The sequence below is a fragment of the Nymphalis io genome, chromosome 18, assembly GCF_905147045.1.
Source record: "Nymphalis io chromosome 18, ilAglIoxx1.1, whole genome shotgun sequence".
NCBI classification, from domain to species: Eukaryota; Metazoa; Arthropoda; class Insecta; order Lepidoptera; family Nymphalidae; genus Nymphalis; species Nymphalis io.
In genome coordinates, this window is record NC_065905.1 from 4,887,033 (window position 1) to 4,908,485 (window position 21,453).

The 21,453-nt window shown below is 39.7% G+C and overlaps 1 protein-coding gene across 1 annotated transcript; it reads left to right on the forward strand.

Annotated features, from left to right (window-relative positions):
- Positions 1-8,018: 8,018 nt before the first annotated feature.
- Positions 8,019-21,440, forward strand: LOC126775598 (protein D1-like). Its single transcript, XM_050497644.1, has 5 exons — positions 8,019-8,082; positions 18,319-18,471; positions 19,252-19,372; positions 20,043-20,247; positions 21,238-21,440. The coding sequence occupies exons 2-5, from the start codon at positions 18,328-18,330 to the stop codon at positions 21,386-21,388; spliced, it is 621 nt and encodes a 206-aa protein (XP_050353601.1). The 5' UTR covers positions 8,019-8,082; positions 18,319-18,327; the 3' UTR covers positions 21,389-21,440.
- The last annotated feature ends 13 nt before the right edge of the window (positions 21,441-21,453 follow it).

Sequence of the window (21,453 nt, forward strand, 5' to 3'; positions counted from 1 at the left end):
GCAATAGTAGTGTGCAGTGTTTAAAGTGAAGGCGTAAGCGACGCTTATTTCCCGGCGCTTATGACCTTTTGGTCGCTGGCTTGACTGCAATTCAACAATCGGTCTGTTAAGCAGAGTTACTCTTAGCTTTTTTTCTACCTACATTTTTTGTGATAATAATATATATGCAAAATAGATTGTAAACATTGTTCAGAGATCGTAAGACCAGAAGAAATGATTAGATGTACGGCTTGTCAAAGTATGTATCATTACTCATGTGTTGGTATAAATGAAAGCGACTTTAAAAAGATTCTGCCTATGAATAAAGCTAAATGGAAATGTCCAGTTTGCAAAATATCTAAGAAAAATAATATAAGTCCAAAATTAAATATGATCTCTGATAAAATAAATACAAATCAAGCCCAAATCATAGATATTAAATCGTTGATTGCACATTTTGATGAGCGCTTCAATAGTTTGCATTCCACAATGGAGTCATTCAAATCTTTCATTACTGACGAATTTAAAAAGCTCTCAGAATCTGTTACTTTTTGGTCTACAAAAATTAATACGATCGAGTCTTCCATTAATTCTGTTGTTGATCGAATGAATGATCTAGATAAGGAAGTTACTAAAATAGAAAATTTTGAAACAGAACTCGTAGAGTTGAAACTTAAGCTTAGAGAATTATCGGAAAACACTAACAGAAATGAACAGTGGGTGCGTCGCTCTAATATTCAAATAAATGGTATTTCACAAAATAAGGGCGAAAACTTAGTCCATATTATTAAGACCCTTGCTGAAAAAAGTGGTTACCCCATAAATTTTAATACCGATGTTGATTTTGTAACAAGGGTAGCGGTAAGGAAAGATTCGTCTGAAAATAAATCGCGTCCCATTATTTTAAAAATGCAAGCACGTTACAAAAAGGATGATTTTCTTTCATCGTTAAGGAAGTTAAAAAATCTGAAAGCATGCGACATTGGTTTTTCAGGCAGAAATAATCCTATTTACATAAATGACCACCTGTCCACTTACAACAAGGCTCTTTTGAATGAAGCTCGACGAAAATGCAAAGAGAAAAGTTACTTATTCTGCTGGGTTCGAAATTGCACTGTTATGGTTCGTAAGACTAACAATTCACCAGTTATTCACATTACTTCCAAAGAGTGTTTAAACAAAATTTTATAAGCGTTATTAATTTGTTGGTTTATAATATTAAAGTATGTTACTTTGTTCAGTTTTTTAAGAATATTTTTTGTAGTTTTATATTTTTACTTGTTTTCGTTAATATTTTAATTATATTTATTAAGAAAATTAGGCTGATATTGTATTGTTTTATGGACTTAAAGGTATGTTTTAATTCTTATCTGGCATCTAGGTGCATTGAAAAGCTATTTCTCTTTAATGTTATTACTCACAATAATTATAATCTAAAATATATATTACTATGTACTTAAATATTTATTATCAAAATGTTAGAGGATTGCGCACTAAAACTTTACAGTTCTATTCTAATTTGTTAAATTCCAATTATGATGTAATTTGTCTAAGCGAGACCTGGTTACTTCCTAATATCTTTGATGAAGAACTCTTCGATTCACGCTATAACGTATACCGGATTGATCGTGACTATGCACTTCTAGGGGTAAGTAAGGGTGGTGGTACACTTATAGCAGTACGTCGTGGCATCTATGTCGACATGCAACACTCTAGGACACCAATGTCTCTTCCAGGTGCTGATATAACTTTTGTTAATATAGTGGTCGGACAGGGTTCAAGTAAACAAAAACTACGACTTTTCTGTTGTTATTTCCCTCAAAATCAACACCAGAGCGATTCTGAAGCCACATTTTTTGAGTTCTTATCAGATTTAAATTTGAATAACCCTTTTGATAAATATATTGTTGTAGGAGATTTCAACATAGGAGATATTGTGTGGTCACATAACTCTGAAAATACGCTAGCTATCCAAAACCCATCCGAAAATAATTTAATTATGCAACTATTTGCTTTTATGTGCTTCTCTGGCTGGTGTCAGTATAATGGGATTTTTAATGGTAATAATAGACTATTGGATCTCGTTCTGTCTAACTGTAGTTGTTCGGTCGATAGAACAACACCATTATCTTTGCCTGAAGACGCTCATCATCCGACTCTCTCTGTGTTGACGGATATTATGTTGAATGATTCAAATTTACGTTATGCTCGTCAAATTGTTCGTCGCTTTCATGTTGCTGACTACAACGCAATTAACAATGAGCTAAATAATATTGATTGGGTGGAACAATTCGAAACGTGATATAATTAACGCAGTAGATAAGTTTTATTTAATAGTTAATAATATTGTGGATCGCTTTGTAACAGCTAAAACAGTATACGATATCAATAAATATCCTGTATGGTTTAGCAAGTTTTTAATTAAATTGATTAAAAAGAAATTACAAGTGCATAAACGATGGAAAATTTATGGTCATAATAGTGACTATGACAAATTTGCTGACCTTCGACACAGAACTAAATTGATGGAAAGAGAGTGTTATAATGTCTTTATTGCTAGGGCTGAAAATAATATTCATCACAGTTCTCGGAAATTCTGGTCATTTATAAAATCAAAGAAAGGTAGTAATAATATACCTGACACCATGTTTCATGATAATACGGTTGGCTCCGACGGCCCATCGATCTCTAATCTATTTAGTAACTACTTTAAATCAGTTTTTGAAGTAGAAGTGAATCAACCCGAGGTTGATTATTTAAACAAGCATAGTAGTCAGTCTTTAATTAGTACTATTAATGTATCATGCTGTACCGTTGAAAGATATCTCTCAAAACTTGACTCGTCTAAAGGCAGTGGCCCAGATGGATTACATCCTATGTTTTTAAAACGATGCAGTAAATCTTTATCAATCCCTTTACATTTACTCTTTAACAAATCCATATATTCAGGCATACTACCACCTGTTTGGAAAAAATCGCTTGTTGTTCCCATTTTTAAAAATGGAGATAAGCATAATGTAAAAAATTATCGTGGAATATCAATGTTATCTATCATACCTAAATTATTTGAGAAGATTATTTACGATACTTTGTTTCCTTTAATAAAACCTTTACTCATTACCCAACAACATGGATTCGTAAATAAAAGATCAGTTGAGTCTAATCTTGTTGAGTTTCTCGATGTTGTTCTTTCAGCCATGGAGAGAGGACATCAGGTTGACGCTGTGTATACCGATTACTCAAAAGCATTTGATAAAATTCCACATACGCTATTAATTAAAAAACTTGCATATATTGGTATACACGGCGATTTGCTAAGATGGATAACATCATATCTCCGTGACAGAACTCAAGCAGTCGCTGTCAAGGGACACATTTCTAGTTTTGTCCCCATAACATCTGGGGTTCCTCAGGGCTCTCACCTCGGTCCCCTATTGTTTAACATTTTCATTAATGATATACTAAAAAAATTTCAAAATCCTGACATACTTCTATATGCCGATGATACAAAACTATTTAAAATCATAAAAAGAAGTGATGACTGCTCAAACTTGCAATATGATTTGGATATTTTAGTGCAATATTGTTCATCTAATGGCCTACATCTTAACTTTGATAAATGCAATGTAATAACATTTTCTAGAAAAAAAAATCTTAAACAAAAATACCCTATATAAATTTTAAATTTATATAGGGTATTTTTGTTTTCTTTTGTTTCGTTTGATTGTTCGTTGGTTTTTTTTTGGATTAGATGGTCTCCTTCTGCGAAAATGTCATGTCGCAGAAGGAGGCCGCGGAGCGGGAGCGCGAGGAGAGTGCCTCCGCTGACCCGCTTCGCCGAAGAAGACCGGGGAGAAGACGCCGGCGCTATGCGCATCTTCTCCTCTTGCCGTGAGTGTCGCCGGGGCCAAGGGGTCTCTGTACCCCAAGTACCCCCTAGGATTTGGAGGCCCGCACAAGCGGGCCAACCGTCGGGACGGCACGGTAGTATGCGCAAGCGATCCCGTGACGTCCCCCGACAAGATGGAGTGAGTACCGCTGGTTTTTTAGTGGGTTTCCGGCGCCTTCATCGCCGGCGAGTCCCACATACCCCCCCGCCTCATGTGGGGGAAACACATAAATGTGTTTTTCCAGCGAGAAAAAAAAAAGCTCTACCACTAGATTTTACTCGAACATTAATAAATTTCAATTAATGGCTTGTAAAAAAACTCGAGGCATTAACTTTAACAACACTAATAAGCCGACGAAAACCATTTCATTGGTTTTTTTTTTCTTTAATTTGTTTTTTATGCGTTATAATTTTTTTAATGTAACCGCTTCAAATTTTCCTAAAAAAACATTGCTTCTAACACTTTTACGTAGACCTATCAATTAATACAAAACATTAAAAACAGTAATCATGAGGTATAAACATTTTTTATTGGAATTATTTAAGCAAAAGCGACGAAAAACACATACTAAAACTTAGTGTAAGGTTAATACATATATTGCACATAAATTATATAAAATATTTAGCCAATAAACCTATTCGTCGGATTCCAATTACCAAGTGTCCCTTCCTGTACTGCATAAGCGAAATAAATAATAATCTGGAACTTACAAATCATAAAAATAAGTGAAACAGAAGGTGGGCCAGGATAGCGAAAGAAGTGTTGGGTGGTTATAACAATATTTATTTAAACAGGCAGAGTAACCACCCTGCTCAAGTTCAACAATAATTATAATCGTTCATTGAAATACATCGCTATTTATACCAAAGTCTAATCATTTTTAATGTTGGTAGTTGTAAAAAAAATAATATCACGAAATTAAATAACATTAAAACAAAATTTATAATCAACTTAAATAAATATTAGGTTATTCTAAATTATATACGCGTTGATCCTAGCGTTGAGTTTAACATAAGCTTAGAAAAAAAAATACAGGATGCAAAAAAATCTTTTGACTATATTGGCCTTGACATTTTCTTTTAAAAGACCTAGGTTCGGTAGCAGTTTTTGATAATTCAGCCATGGCCATCCTGACACGGTGAACGACACCATGACGGAGTGTGCTACTGGGGACCCCAGACGCATTCCCTGGTGGTTATAGTCGGCGGGATTCCTGCCGAGCGTGATTAACGCCATGCTCGGCGGCAAGTTGACTTTTATTAGGCTAATTTCATATGTAAGGAACATGAAATTAGCGTTTTGTCGTACTGACCACTTTTAATCTGAAATATCTCCTCTTTGGTTAAGAATTCCAAATTCAAATTTATAAATTCATTTAGCTGGTACATTTGAGTTTTGAAAACAGTAATTCATTTGTTTTTCCTAATAATTTTTTTTTCTTTGGCGTCGCTTATTACCACACAATGGAAAACATGAAATATCGGTATATTTACGAGTACGAGTTCTACCGTGGTACCAGTGCTGCAGAAACAGTTCGAAGGATTAATGATAAGCGGATCCATCACAAAGCACTTCAGAGATATCTGCAAGCTTCGGGGTAAGTGATAAAACTATATTAATGCAAATCGGGAAAGTAAAAAAACTTGAACGATGGGTACCTCATGAATTGAGTGAATCGAACTTGCAAATACGCGTCGACTGCTGTGTTACTTTACTCAACCGACACAATAATAAAGGGATTTTAAATCGAATCATTACTTGTGATGAAAAGTGGATACTGTACAATAATCGGAAGCGCTCGTCGCAATAGCTGAACCCTGGAGAGAGAGGAAAGTTAGGTGGACTAGCGCCAGTGTCGTTCACTACAGCTTTCTAAAATCTGACCAAACGATTACGGCAGATATCTTTTGTCAGTAATTGCAAACCATGAAGGAAGAACTAGCTGCTAAACAACCGAGATTGGTCAATCGCTCCAGGCCACTGCTGCTTCACGACAATGCAAGACCACACACTGCACAACAAACAACCACTAAGTTAGATGAGCTACAATTGGAATGTCTGCGACATCCACCTTACTCCCCGGACCTTGCTCAAACAGATTACCATTTTTTCCGGAATTTGGACAACTTCTTACATGGAAAAATATACAACTCCGATGCGGCATTCCAAACCGCCTTCAAAGAGTTTATTGATTCTCGCCCCATGTTTTTTTTAGTAAAGGGATCGATAAACTACCTATGAGATGGCGAAAGTGCATAGATAACAACGGTGCATACTTTGATTAATAAAATATATTTTACAAAAAAAATTCATTTTTTATTCCTCCCGTACAAAACGCCAATTTGATATATAAGGACCTAATAAAACTCGCATGCATGTGTTTTACAACAAATTGCTACTTGGTAGTCCAAAATTGTTCTCATTAATTATAAAATCAATAATTAAATTGACTTGAGTGTAGAACTAAATAACCAACCAGTTGATGAAGAAATTCAAAAGTTCAAAAGTGTCTACGTAATGCGATCTGACAAAGCTATTGAACGTTTTATGCTTTTTATTTACCTTTATGTTTATACATGCACATATGTTATGTGCATAATAAAAGACAAGGTTACAATATATGTTTTCCTATTTATTTACTCGACAATACTTATTTGATTAATACGCGTCAACAGCAGTGGCTTACGAGCTGCAAGCCATGTCAAAAGTCCCACTTTTTTTAACTCTGGAAAAACGCGATACCCGTTTCCCTTACGGGTACAGTAGGGGTATATGGGACTCGCCGGTGTCCAAGGCGCTGAGTGCGCCTCGAACATTGGAATACCCATTAAAAAACCAGCGGTACCCAATCCGTCTTAACGAGGAGCACCACGGGATCGCTTTCGCATGCTACCGTGACGCTCTAGCGGGAGAGAATCGATCCTGCTCAAGGGAGCAAAAAGAAAAAAAAAGAAAATAAAAAAAGAGATACCAAAGGTATTGTCGTCAACACTCCTTTTTCTTTTCTTTTTTTTTCACGCAGTAGAAAAGGTACCCGGCTCCTTCAGGGGGAGGAGTACCGAGTTATGTGGCTTCTTACCCACTAAAACCATTGCGGTGTTGATATAACGTATTCGGGGCCCCTCCCATGCTGTGCTCCGCTCGTGCGTACGGCAGCGCGAGGTAATCCCGGCTGCCGTCCTCCTCAGAATATTCGAACGATGGCCTTAATGTAAAAACTTAATAATGTCTATTACGAATAGAAAACGTTCTCCTTTATTGAAGTCGATTAAATAAAACTTTTAGATATGTCATTTCTGTAACTTTAATTTTCGATGAGTAAAATTCATTATATTCATGAAAATGTAATGTAGATATTGTGGAGGACGATATATATATATATATTTATATATTAGGCGTATTTCGTGTACGTGGACACCTGGACATTTGTGTCACCAACGCGGACTCAATACGGACGGATGTAAATAATATAACATGTTGGTCTATCAATATACTTGTAAAACTAATAATCGAAAACAGCGCTACTTATCGTATTCTACTATAAATCTTAGGTAATAATCTTGAGAATTGTACTGTTCTGGGAGCACGCGTTGCTTTTTGTAACATTTTCTTTCATTTCCTATAAGGTCCATAGTAGGACCATAGTAGGACTTTCTAAGATCAAGTGAATTCGAGACAAAGTTGTTGTGTTATTACCTAAATTTCATAAAAATCCGTTAAGTTATTTTTAATAATAAAATAATAATATCATACATAATTACCACAGCCTTGCTATTACTCGGGAAAGTATATGCAAGTTATTTTTCCACAATCTATCACCATGAAAAGAACTTCTCGATTCGTTGCTCCGTTGCAGAGTAAAAAAATGGACAAGCCAAAAAACGTTCTCGCACTAATAATATTAGTGAGGTTTTTGTAATTTACGTAAACATTTTTATCACTACTATTAACAATATTAATGGTTGTATGTAACGAAAAATAATATAAAATTTATTGTAGTTAAAAACCGTCAACGCAAGTGCTAAAAAATCGAAAATCGTGAGGAAAATAAAAACTTTGTTTAACTAATTTTAGACATATATATCATTAACTGACTTCATTACGTCCTTATAAACACGTACATTAAAAAAATATCAAAAACGTAAATACTGTGTACATTACGAGTCATTTAACCGTAGGAGACATAAAATTTTGTATTTATTTATGCAACGCGGTAAGATATTCAAATTTATACTATATTTACCTAAGATTTTTTTACATTATGTGCTTAAGTATAATACAAATCAAAATTAAGAATAGCTACTGTAAAAATCATGACCGCGTGGAATTGTGACAAGAATCATTTCTCCAATGAATCACAATTCCGATCCTCTGGGCGAAAAATGAATCAGCCCCCTGTCAATAATATAAACAATATAAGACGGGGTGTTATTACAAATGCAACCGGCAAAAATACTTGATTTGGAAAGTTTTTTTTTTAATGAGATAATAATAAATAAAAAATTATTCGAATGATTCTATCTATAAACAAAAAACCTATTTCAAATGATGGCCTTAATGTAAAAACTTAATAATGTCTATTACGAATAGAAAACGTTCTCCTTTATTGAAGTCGATTAAATAAAACTTTTAGATATGTCATTTCTGTAACTTTAATTTTCGATGAGTTATTATATATAGGCCTCTGCATCTTTGACAGATGATTTAAGCGGCATCGCGAAGGCACTTGCGTTCATGACTGAATAGACCAATGCGAGAGAGGATCCCCCGGCCGCACTTCCGACAAGTGTATGCGCCCCCAGATGGGCGGGGGTTTGAAGCCCGCTCATGACGCCTAGTGCGTTTTTCTTTTAGTAGTTTGAACCAGTCATTGTCATGCTTTGATTGACCTTCGTGAATAAGGCGTCGCCACTTGGCACGGTCCTCTGCCAGTTCCTCCCATCGATTGCTAGGGATGTTAAACGCAACCATATCACGCTTAGCGCAATCTTTGTAACGGAGCATAGGCCGCCCAACAGACCTCTTTGCACCCACAACCTCTCCCAGTAGTATTTGCCTTGGAAGACGGGTCTGCTCCATTCGATGCACGTGTCCCAGCCACCGTAACCGTTTTTTTTTGAGAATGGCCATGATGCTAGGCAGCTGTGCCTCGCCTAGAACAGACTCGTTTGTCACGCGATCCTGCCATGTGATGCCCAGAATGCTCCGAAGACAGCGCAAGTGAAATGTGTTTAGTCGGCGTTCTTGTTTTGCGTACGTTGTCCACGCTTCTGCTCCATACAAGAGTGTGCTTAGGACACATGATTGGTAAACAAGCATTTTCGTTTTTACCGTAAGGTGTCTGTTATCCCAAGCCCTTGAACAGAGCCTCCCGAACGTAGAGGCTGCTTTGCCGATGCGGAAGTCGATCTCTGCATCAAGCGAGAGATTGCTCGACAAATGCGACCCAAGGTAGCAAAATTTGTTAACCACCTGTAAAGGTGCGCCGTTAAGCAAGATGACTGGTTGCTCTAAACATCCTTGCGCTAAAATAACGGTCTTCTTGCAGTTTATGGACATTGAAAAGAGGTCGCACGCTCTGGCAAATTTGTCCATTAGACTCTGGAGTTGAGCTTGGTCATGAGCAACGAAGGCAGCGTCGTCAGCGAAGAGGAGACTATCTACAAATAAGTCCTCCCTGTAGCGTTTGGACTTGAGCATTGAGATGTTGTACAGCCTACCATCGGTTCGCGTGTGTAAGTGGACGCCTTGCTGTTCATCTCCAAAAGCAACCTTCAGAAGCACTGAGAAGAATATTCCGAACAAGGTGGGGGCCAGTGCACAACCTTGACGAACACCACGGCGTACGTCGAATGGCGTGGATGCGTTGCCATTGTGCAGGACGGTAACTTCCATACCTTCGTGGAACGATTGCACTATCCTTAGGAGTTTTGGGGGGCATCCAATTCTGACAAGAACCGAGTACAACCCCTCTCTGCTCACGGAGTCAAAAGCCTTATTTAGGTCTACAAATGCAATGACTAGGGGGGTATGTTGCTCCCTACACTTTTCTTGTAGCTGTCTGAGTGAAAATATCATGTCGACAGTTGACCGTTGGGACCTAAAACCACATTGTGCCTCAGGGTATACGCGGTCGGCGAGCCTTTGTAGTTTGCCTAAAATGGCCCTGGCAAAGGCTTTACCGACGATGCTAAGAAGAGATATTCCGCGGTAACAGTTGCAGTCGCCACGATCGCCTTTGCCTTTATAAAGAGTGACGATGTTAGCATCTCGCATATCCTGAGGGACGTAGTTTTCTTCCCAGCACTTAGCCAGGTGGTTATGAAGGATGGGCAAGAGGCACTCAAGCTTGACGACTTCGGTGACAACATCGTCTTTTCCGGGGCTCTTTCCACATTTGAGCTTCTTGACGGCCAGATAAAGTTCCTCTACTGTGGGTGCAACGTCTAGCTCGTGCCAAGTTGCCAGATTCGGGACAAGCTCCATTGCTTCTGGCTGAATATCCACTGGGCACGAGTAGAGCCCCTTGTAGTATTCTACCCATCTTGCCATCTGACGGGTGCTGTCTGTTATAACAGAACCGTCGGTTTCCTTGAGAGGTGCCGTCTTTTTTGGAGTAGGTCCAAGAGCTCTTTTGATGCCCGCGTACACCCCGCCAATATCCCCCGCGATTGCGCACGCTTGGATGCTTTGGCAAAGCTCTGTCCAATACGCATTTACAAAGAAGCGCGTGCTACGCTGGAGTGAGGCTTTTGCCTTCGTGAGATCTTTACGCGTCGCATCGCAAGGGTTAAGGCGAAAATTTAAAGCGGCTTGGCGTTTCGAGTCAATCAAGGGAAGTAAGTGCTTCTCGTTTTCTTGAAACCAGTCGTAAGATTTTGCCTTTTGATAGCCAAAAATCTTGCCTGCAGTGTCAGTGAGAAGAGACTTGACTTTTTCCCATTCGACTCGCGCTGATGCCGTACTATCCCAAGTTGCAACTTCTTCGCGGACGAGTTCCCCAAATGACTCCACTACTTCCATGTCACGAGTCTTGAAAAGATTTATCTTTTTTCGACCGAGTGGCTTGGAAGAATGGACTCTTCTAGGGACAAGTCGGACTTTAGTAGCGACGAGGCTGTGATCGGTGTCGCAATCGGCACTGTGAAACGCCCGCGTGTGGAGCGTTTCCCGTAGATCCCTCCTTCTTGTTAGAGCAAGGTCTAATTGGTGCCAGTGTTTAGATCGAGGGTGCATCCACGAGACTTTCCGCATCATTTTGCCTTTAAAAAAGGTGTTGGTAACACACAGCTGGTGCCTTGAGCAAAACTCCAACAGTCGTTGTCCGTTGTCGTTAAGCTTGCCTATGCCGTGTGCACCGAGGCATTCAGGCCAGGCTGATGTACCCTGACCGACGCGGGCATTAAAGTCACCCAAAATATGCAGTCTGTCAGTTGGATTCACCCTGCGCACTGTCTCATCGAGCTGGCCGTAGAACTGATCCTTGGTCTCAGGTTTTGAACTAAGCGTCGGTGCGTAAGCGGAAATTAGCGTGACAAAGCCGCTTTTTGTGTTTAGACGCAAGACCATAATCCGCTCGGAAACGCCTACAGGTGTCTCTATGGCGTTGATGAGATGGTTTCGAACCGCGAAACCTACACCATGCTCTCGTGTTTCCAAGGAACTCTTGCCCTTCCAGTAAAAAGTGTAGTTAGCTTCACGCAAAGACCCTTCGTCTTCAGTTCTGGTCTCTTGTAAGGCTACGATATCGATTTTGAGCCTTTTAAGCTCCACGTCGATACTGTAAGTTTTGCGCAGTTTTTGGGCGCAATCGGAGCTTCCGTAGGTGTTCGGGAAGCCTGTCCTCATCGTTCGGACATTCCATGTCGCAAAGCGCATGTAAGCAGCGTTGTTGTGGGTTTTGAGATTTTTGTTTCTTTGAGCAGGTGGTTAATGTCACAGCGTCAACGTCTAGCTGTAAGGCTTGTGTTCCGTTCACCCAGGCGGAACAAGTTAACGCTGAGGCGGATCAGTACCTTATTGATCGGGGGCTGCCCGACTTAAAGCAGGCGGTAACTGATCAATGGATCTACGATGGATCCTCCTACTGTCAAGAGTGGCCCCTGGCGTCCGCACTTACGCCTATTCGTGCTGACTTATAACCGGTGACTGCCACTCTCCGTGTTGTTTTCCACCTGCAAGACAGGTGAGCGAAGTGTCCTCTCCGTGGATGCTGCTACGCCTGGGCCAGGCGACTTTATGGCAACACGGGCTTGCCCAGTACCCATGCCACCCTCTCCTCCTCCCCAGCAGGATCCGCAGGAATGACGAGTCAATACGTGTGGTGCTGGTTTGGCCGCAGGTGACTGGCTTACGCCTAAACGGAGGCACCGCTCCGGGTTTAATATTAGTTTTCCTTCTTCTTTGGCGTGACGCTGGGATAATTTTGGGAAACAACGTATCAAGGAGAGGGGTGAGGATACTGTGATCACGGAAGATACAGGAATGTGACACTAGTAGCTAGAGCAGTCCGGGGTCGCGTACCCGTAGTGATTCCAACCAGCTATCGGACAGATAACTGGTAGATCCACCCTCTGGACTAATGGACGATGAGTAAAATTCATTATATTCATGAAAATGTAATGTAGATATTGTATTATTATTATATAGTTTTAGGTATAGTTTTCAAATACTTACCTAAATAATATTTTGTTTCCTATTAAAACTGTATGATCGCCTTGATTAAGTAGGTAACTACGATACTTCGTACTTACCAAGTCATGTGGGTGTAATTAGTGTTCGCTAGAAAAACAAGTAATAAGAATTGTCTCATCAAATGAATTTTTAATAACATTTTTTTCGTTAGTTGTACTAAAAAGCAATTTGTTAAACATAGATTTTTTTAGTTTATTTTTTTATTATATAGTGTTGGTCGAGAAGATCATCAGGTAGCCCCTGATGGTGAGTAGTCACCACCAACCATAGACATAGGTGTCGTAGGAAATATTAACCATCCCTTGCATCACCAATGCGCCACCAACCACGTGAAGTAATTAGTAATGGACGTACCATTGTGTTTGTAGTTACAGTAGCTCATTCTTTCAACCGGAACACAACAAACCTAAGTATTGTCGTGTGCCTGTAGAATATGTGATGGTGATAGTGATGGATGGTATCTACTAATACCAGCTTGAACTAAGTAAATTTTATACTTAAAAAATTATAATGGTATATATATATATTTGTATGTATGTATATGTGTATGTATGTATGTATTATTATATGTGGTTAGTGGGATGTAGATATGTGTAGTTTATTAAATATTTAGTATTTCCTTTTTATATGTAAATGCACTTACCTGTTCTCTTACAAAATTCTTTCACCAAAGATTGTCTGTTAGAGATCGCTATAAGCGATAAGACCGCCTTTGCGCACCATTTTTTATTTTATTTTTCTTTGATTGTTTCCTACTTCTCTCATTTTATGTATATGTTGTGCAAAAAGTGTAAAATAAATAAATAAATGTTATAATTTCTATTATAGTCAATGTCGCATATCACTTTCTGATATTTCACAATTGTGTTCTGTGGTGAGTTTCGAGCTAGTTCTAATGGAATACAGTTCTACTGCAACTATATCATATTTACTATCCGTGTAACGTGTTGATTGTGAATAATAGTTTATTCTAATCATTTAAATGACTTTTTTTACAACTTATGCATGCTACGAGCATTACTATCAAATAACACTTCTTGCGCAATGCTTAATCATTTAAAGCATTCATTATTCAGCTAACGTAGATTTTATGTAATTATAAAAATATGAATTTAACTTAATCTTTCTTATCAATTAATTTTAAATTAATTATTAATCAATATACACTTGTAAATTAATTATTGTGCCTGTCTAGCTGAACGTCGTCATGAATTGCAGGCACGGCATACGAGTCGGCTTAAGAAAAATAATATATTTATTTATTCACCTGACTTCATTTAGCTGCTCCTCTTTATTTAAGGAGTATTCTCTCTTTTTGTTATGGTATATATTCTTTCTTAATAGTACAAAACCCTCTCCGAATCGGACTCTCACTTGACCTGTTTCATTTAGTCTTTTGATAAACTGTATGTTGTATAAATTTCTATATATATATAAATTTGTTAGTCAGTATAAGTCAGTAACAAATACATTTTCGTGGTAGAAACACCTGTGAAATTAAACTTATCAGAATAAACTTAATGTTATTTACATTTTAAACATTTTAAACAGAAAAAGGTAAGACATATATTATTGCAGATATATATTCGCCCAGGACAGGCGAAGCGCTTGGCGCAAAACTAATTCTATTATAACATTGTTTGTATCTTAATTACAAAATTAGACGAAAGACAAACAGTGCTGATCTTCTTTCGCCGGTTCTTATTAGGGTATTTGTCGTTTCAGAACCTGTGGTAGTATTTAATTTAACAATCAATAGGTAACTGTAATGCAGTTGTGAATTATACAAAAATATCGTCGTATAAAATCACGTGTCGGGGAAGGTTGCTTAAATATTTATAGAGCTAGTTTTCTTTGCTACCAATAAAACCTCATATTAAGGCCTTATTTGTGGTTATAATGCAGTGACGGTGAAAGAATACATTTCACTGCCCCTCTCGTTCCCATGGGTGTCGTAAGAGGCGACTAAGGGATATCTGAGCGACCATCAGCTCATCTGGTGGTAGGATGTTAAACATCCGCCTGGCTTGTTACCACCGTACGCATGGTGAAAAACTCGTGAAGTGGCTTGCAGCCGCGTTTCGAGATCAGCCAGCGTACAGCCAGTGCCCGAGCGAGTATTGCCGCGATGGGTGTTGGTCCAATGGAGACGGTTGTTGAACCAATGCCGGGGGAAACTGTATTGACCTGCCGGACAGGGAGACCCGAAGAAACGGCTGTTCCGCTGGCCGCCTGTAGCATAGTACAGGGGCCCGAGCGTGCCTAACCAGCTCGCGAGGCTGCCCCACCAGGCTACGCATAATCTCGGGGTGGACCGTCGTGCCGGTAGGTGACCGGAAGGTGGGGTCCCGGCGGCCACTTCCAGGGGGGTTCGGGGGCCCTTCCGTCCGGTGGGTCAGTGTATTTTTCCTTTTGACAACCACTAGGGGAAACACGCCTCCACACTTTGCCCATCCCTATCGTGACAATACGTCGCTCGCTTCACGTCTCTTTTCTATTCTTTTTTTCCCAAATGGTAGCGCAACAAAACAGAAATAACGGTCGTACAGCGGTGCACACCCCCACCATACCCTCGCTGTTTGAGGTCGAGTTCTCTAACCGTGGACTCTACGCTAACCTCAACGCTGTCCACCACCATCTCGAGACAGCACGGCCAGCAATGTTGTTTCTCACGGAGACACAAATACTCCGTCCTGCCGATATCAGCTACCTTAATTATCCCGGCTACACGCTTGAAGAATCCTTCAAAGCGAAAGCCGGAGTATGCTTGTTCGTCAGGACGGATGTTTGCTGTCACCGACTGCGCTGCTTGGAGGACCCCTCCTTCTCCATGTTGGTGGTACGTGTGGACCTGGTTCGTCAGAGCCGAGTCTACGTGTGCCTCTACAGATCCCACAATGGTGACTTGGAGACAAGCCGATTATTTGACCATCTTAGTCGGGTAGCAGATGCTGCGCAAGAGCAATTTCCTAACGCGGAATTGGTGTTTTTGGGGGATTTTAATGCTCACCACGAATCCTGGTAGAAGTCCCTCAAAACTGACCATGCTGGAAGGACTGCTCATGCTTTTGCTCTCACACATGACTTGACCCAACTGGTTAATCAGCCCACCAGGATCCCAGACATTGATGGGCAAGCACCTTCTCTACTGGACCTTCTGCTGACTTCTTACCCAGTGGAATATCAGGTTGTGGTTCAGGCTCTTCTTGGCTCTTCGGATCACAGCCTTATATCTTTCACAGCTTATTTCTTTTACTGCCGCCACTAGCCGTATGCAAACGTCGTGTTTGGCACTATAAGTCGGCAGATTGGGACGGTATGCGCGATTACTATGTTTCGGTCCCTTGGAAGGAACGTTTCTTCAGTGGGAATGACCCGACAGATAGTGCCGCTGCTGTTGCTGACGAGATCATGTTGGGAATGGAATACTACATTCCTAGCTCAGATCTCGTCAGTAGGGGTACGCGTAACCGTTGGTTCACTCGTGAATGTATCGATGCTGTATCATCTAAGCAGGCGGCATATCGCAAGTGGATCAACGGCTGCATTAGCGGGGCATCTAACATTGACTCACTGAAAGCAAACTACAATAAAAATTCCAAGTCCTGAAAGGAAATAAGAAAGGCATACACGAGAGCGGATGCACAGCGCATTGTACAAATTGGTCATGACCTTGTTTCGCATCCTAGGGGCTCCCGTAGCTTCTGGCGTCTGACCAAGTCTGTGCAAAACAATTTCTGCCAACCTTCGCTGCCACCGCTCAGAAATCCGGACGGATCGCTAGCTCTCAGTCCGCAAGAGCAAGCTGATCTCCTGGCTAAACTCTTTGCCGATAATTTCGTCATCGATGATTGTAATACGCTGCCATCTACAACACCTTCATGTGACCTTCATGTACGATGCTTGACATCAAAATCAGACAACGTGATGTGCGTGCGGAGCTGCAATCACTTGATGTACGGAAAGCTAGCGGTCCTGATGGAATACCAGCCATAGTGCTGAAGAAGTGCGCAGTCTGAGAGGTGTCTCCTGTGTTAACGCGCCTGTTCCAACTTTCTCTCTCTTCGGGATGTGTGCCGGAGGCTTGGAGAAGAGCTAATGTGCAAGCGGTTCCCAAAAAAGGGGATCGGTCTAACCCGGCAAATTATCGGCCAATAGCTATCACCTCAGTACTTTGTAAGGTGATGGATCGGATTTTAAACAACCAACTGATCCATTACCTAGAAGATCACTGTTTAATTAATGATCGTCAGTACGGGTTTTGACCAAAACGGTCCACAGGTGATCTTCTAGCGTACGTTACACACCTCTGGGGTGAAGCTATCGACAAGCATGGAGAATCGTTGGCTGTCAGCCTCGATATCTCCAAGGCTTTCGACAGGGTCTGGCACAGAAGTCTTCTCTCCAAGCTGCCGGCATATGGTCTGACTACTCAGCTATGCACCTGGATTGCCACACAAGCGTAGCCTTCGTGTTTTAGTTGATGGTTGCGCTTCACAATTCTATGTAGTGAATGCTGGGGTCCCCCAGGGATCTGTGCTATCTCCGACACTCTTTCTTTTGCATATCAATGATATGCTCTCTCTTGGGAACATACATTGCTATGCAGACGATAGTACAGTGCATGGTGGATACCACGGACGCGCAGTGGCTGGGCGGGCGGAAATTGAGGACAGGCGGAAGGATCTTGTCATTGAACTCGATAGGACATTAGAGCTCATTGCCAAATGGGGCTCTGATAATCTTGTTGAGTTTAATGCCAAGAAAACACAGGTATGCGCTCTCACAGCGAAAAAGTCAGCATTTTACCCTCTTCCCTCCCTCTGTGGTACTCCGCTGGTGATACAAAGCAAAATCGCCATGCTGGGGATTGACGTTCGCTGCGACCTTAGTCCAAGGGATTACATCGAGGCTGTTATAAAAACAGCTTCACGGAAACTCGGAGTTCTGAACAAGGTGCGGCGTTTTTTCACGCCACAACAACTGTGCCTGCTGTACAAAACACAGGTACGCTCTTGCGTGGAATATTGCTCGCACCTTTGGGATGGTTCCGCTAAGTACCTACTGGAGGCCTTGGACCGGTTGCAGCGACGTGCCGTACGCATTATTGGCGACGTAAAGGTCACAAACACCCTTGAACCTTTACAATTGCGTCGTGAGATAGCAGCACTGAGCGCTTTCTATCGACTGTATCACGGCGAGTGCTCTGAGAAATTATTCTCTCTAATTCCTGCTTCCCCCTTCCTTCTTAAGTCCACGCGAGCTGGTTCTCAATGTCACCGCCTAACTGTGACTTCAATTCCATCGCGAACAAAGAAATTTGGCAACTCCTTTCTTTGTCGCACTTCCAAAAAATGGAATTCCTTACCAGCTCACGTGTTCCCCTCCTCTTACAACCCGGGTTCCATCAAACGAGGCGTGAAGAGGCATCTTGCGGGCCGGCAAGGCGAAGGCGGCTAGTGCAGAACGTTTTTCCCGTCTTTACTGGCCGTCGTCGCGTTTGGACTCTACTACTCTACTCTACCACTTACCATCAGGTGGAGTAGAGTCATTTGCCCTCCCGGCGATATAAAATAAAATAAAAAAATAATATAAGTGTATTTAGAATATTTTCATATGAGGGTTTAAATTTAGGTTGACTTAAATGTTCGTTATTCGGCATGTTTAAAAATACATACTATTTAATTTAGTTTTTAATTAATTTATATCTTTTTTTATTAATTATAAAATAATATATAATATTATCAATTTACAGATAAGAAATATGTATTTAGTCAACTGCCTCGTTCTATCATTTCTCCTTGTTAGTTGTTATGGAGACGCACAAAATTCAAGAGTTGCTACAGCTTTTTTGGATAACAAACTTATACCCAACATTGAAACAGTGGCGCCGCAACTTTTTATAAGCGTAAGTATTTATCATATGATTTCAATAAATTGCATTTAAGTTCATATAATTGGTGTGAGTGTTGTGTAATTTGATGCACCGTCTTGGGTACAATACCACAGAACCATCTTTTCTATACATTTTGATTGACAACAGCATGATTTTCTATACATTTTTAATGTATAATTTTTAATTAATTTAGTTTTAGCTACTCTAATATTTTTTTAAATTTAATTATGTTTATTGAAATTAATAATAAAATTATTTGGCATGCTAGTACTGTCAAGAAAAAAAAAATACATAGACAATAATATTTTAGATAATTAGTTACCCGTAAATGATTTGAATAAAAGCTTCCTCCCCTTTTATGGAGAAGATTTGGAATTTATTCTTCCATACTGATCCGTTGTGGAATACACATCCCGTAGAATTTTAATTCCTACAATACAGGTTTCCTCAGGAGTTTTCTTTAGCCGCCGGGCATAAGATAATTTTTATGAACACAAATACACGAACCTGTAGAGCCAGTGAAATATGCTTCTACATTATTGTTACTATTAGTCTATAGTCTTGGTTTATTCCGTGTATACACTATTTACATATTATCACTAAGCTAACTGACATAGACCTTACTCAAACATATCCTGTACGCAGACTGTCAATACTCCAATACTAAATATCGTGTGATGGATATCGAGATGAGACCATAGACAATTTTTAGTACTTTTTATAGTTTTGACACATTAGTCCTAACAGCTCTAAACCTTCTCAAAATAAGTGAATGGTGAATTGATCTTTCAGGTCAATTATTCAACTGTTAATGTGGATTTGGGGACTACAGTCAACCCTCTGCAAACCTTATTACAACCGACTGTCAGTTTTAAAGCCAATTCCACCGGGCTATATACGTTTATGTTTTTTGGTAATGTAGTTTTTTTTTTTAAATATGGTCTTTTATATTTATATTTTTTTAGCGCTTTTGTGTGCTCTTCACATATTCTACCACTAAACAGCACTACCTGGTATTGTTCTGTTCCTGTTTGAAGAGTATGTGCGCCATGGAACCAGGGTATTTCCGTCGCACAAGTGGCCGAAAAAGGCAGTTTTTTTAGTTTTTCTATGTGTGTGTAATATCGATTTTTGCCTCGTTGGTTTAGTGGCTTGATGTAAGGCCGCAGACCCGGAGGTCCTGAGTTCAAATCCCAGGTCATTCCAATAAAAAGTTATTGGGTTTTTCTGTCGAAAGTTCTCAATAGCAGCCCAGTCTGGAAGTTGGTAGTGTGTACGGAGTGTAAACGTGCCTCGGAAAGCACGTAAAGCCGTTGGTCCTGCGCCTGAACACTTTCCGGTCGCGTCGGATTGCCGTCCTATCGGATTATGAGAGTTAAGGAATAGAATGCGCCTGTGTTTGCGCACACACTTGTGCACTATAATATGTCCTACGCAGTTGGCTAATCTCTCTTGAGATTGGCCGCCGTGGCCGAAATCGGTCTGGAAGACTTTTATATAATTAAATATATATATAAATAATTTATAATAATAATATTTAATAACTGTAGATATCTCGAATAATTAAATATCTCTTTAATCAGGGCCGGATCTTCCAATCGATTTCATTCCAAGATACACGCAGTTCCTCCACTGGTTGATTGTGAACATCCGTGGGGCAAATATGGAAAGCGGCGACACTTTGGCTTCATATTTTCCCCCCACTCCTTACCCTGGAGGATTTCCGTACTTATTTCTCCTTTATCAGCAGAGCGAGTGGATTGATCCTGAACCTCTTGATTCGTTATGGTAAATTATTCATTATTAACTTTTATATATAACGATGTATAAAATATATAGGCTTCTATAAAATATCTCGGCTTCATATATAACTTTTATATGAAGCCGAGACGGCCCAGTGGTATGAACACGTGAATCTTAACCGATGATCGTGGGTTCAAACTCGGCCAAGCACCACTGAATGTTCATGTGCTTAATTTGTGATAATAATTCATCTCGTGCTTGACGGTGGAGGAAAATATCGTGAGTAAACCTGCATGTGTCTAAGTTCACTGAAATTCTGCCACATGTGTATTCTACCAACCCGCATTGGAGCAGCGTGGTGGAATAAGCTCCTAACCTTCTCCTCAAAAAGGGAGAGGAGGCCTTAGCCCATCAGTGGGACATTCACAGGCTGTTACTGTAAATAAAATCAATTTGAATTAATATATATTTATAAGTTACTATCAAAACCTGCAATACGTTGTTCTGTCTGTATATATTCATGACGATCGATTGAACGGTGCAAAAGTTGACGTGCTGCAACGCCGTCGAGTGCCGAGTTATAACAAATTAACAATCCTACTCTATTAAGAATGACATATGAGCCAGCTGTCACGTTAATAGGTAAATATTAGGAGTAATCGTTTGTTTATGAAGACGTTATAAAATTATTACTATAATAAATGCAATAAGTAACTCTATTCATATATAAATAGATGCTTAATTTGGCTGTTGATACTAAAAAGCGCCATTATTTGCAGTTTCAAGATTATATACAGGTTATTAAAATAATGTTAATAAAATTAAAAAAAAAAATCAATAAGTAAACAATGAGTCACCTATAGCTTTGAACATCGTAAATTCGAACTCAACCGCTTAGGTTTGTAATCGTGCCACTCGTAACACAAACTTTGTTTTGATTGCTTACTACGTATTGTACTACTTTATACTCCCTTTTACATAATAAGATCTACTATATAGAACGTTCTTTATTCATATGTAAATTTATTTTTTCAGTTCAATTCTAAATCGTCCGGGTTTTGACCCCGTGGAGTTTAAGGAGCGGCACAATCTGACTGGACCAATATCTGGTAATTTTATGCGTGAAGCATACTTATCGCCTGAAGCGCTTGAAAATGTTATAAACTCTTTAAGTTCGTCCCTTTAATACATTTATGATTTTACTTTGATTTATGTACATCACATTTATGTACATATTCCATTGTAATTTCT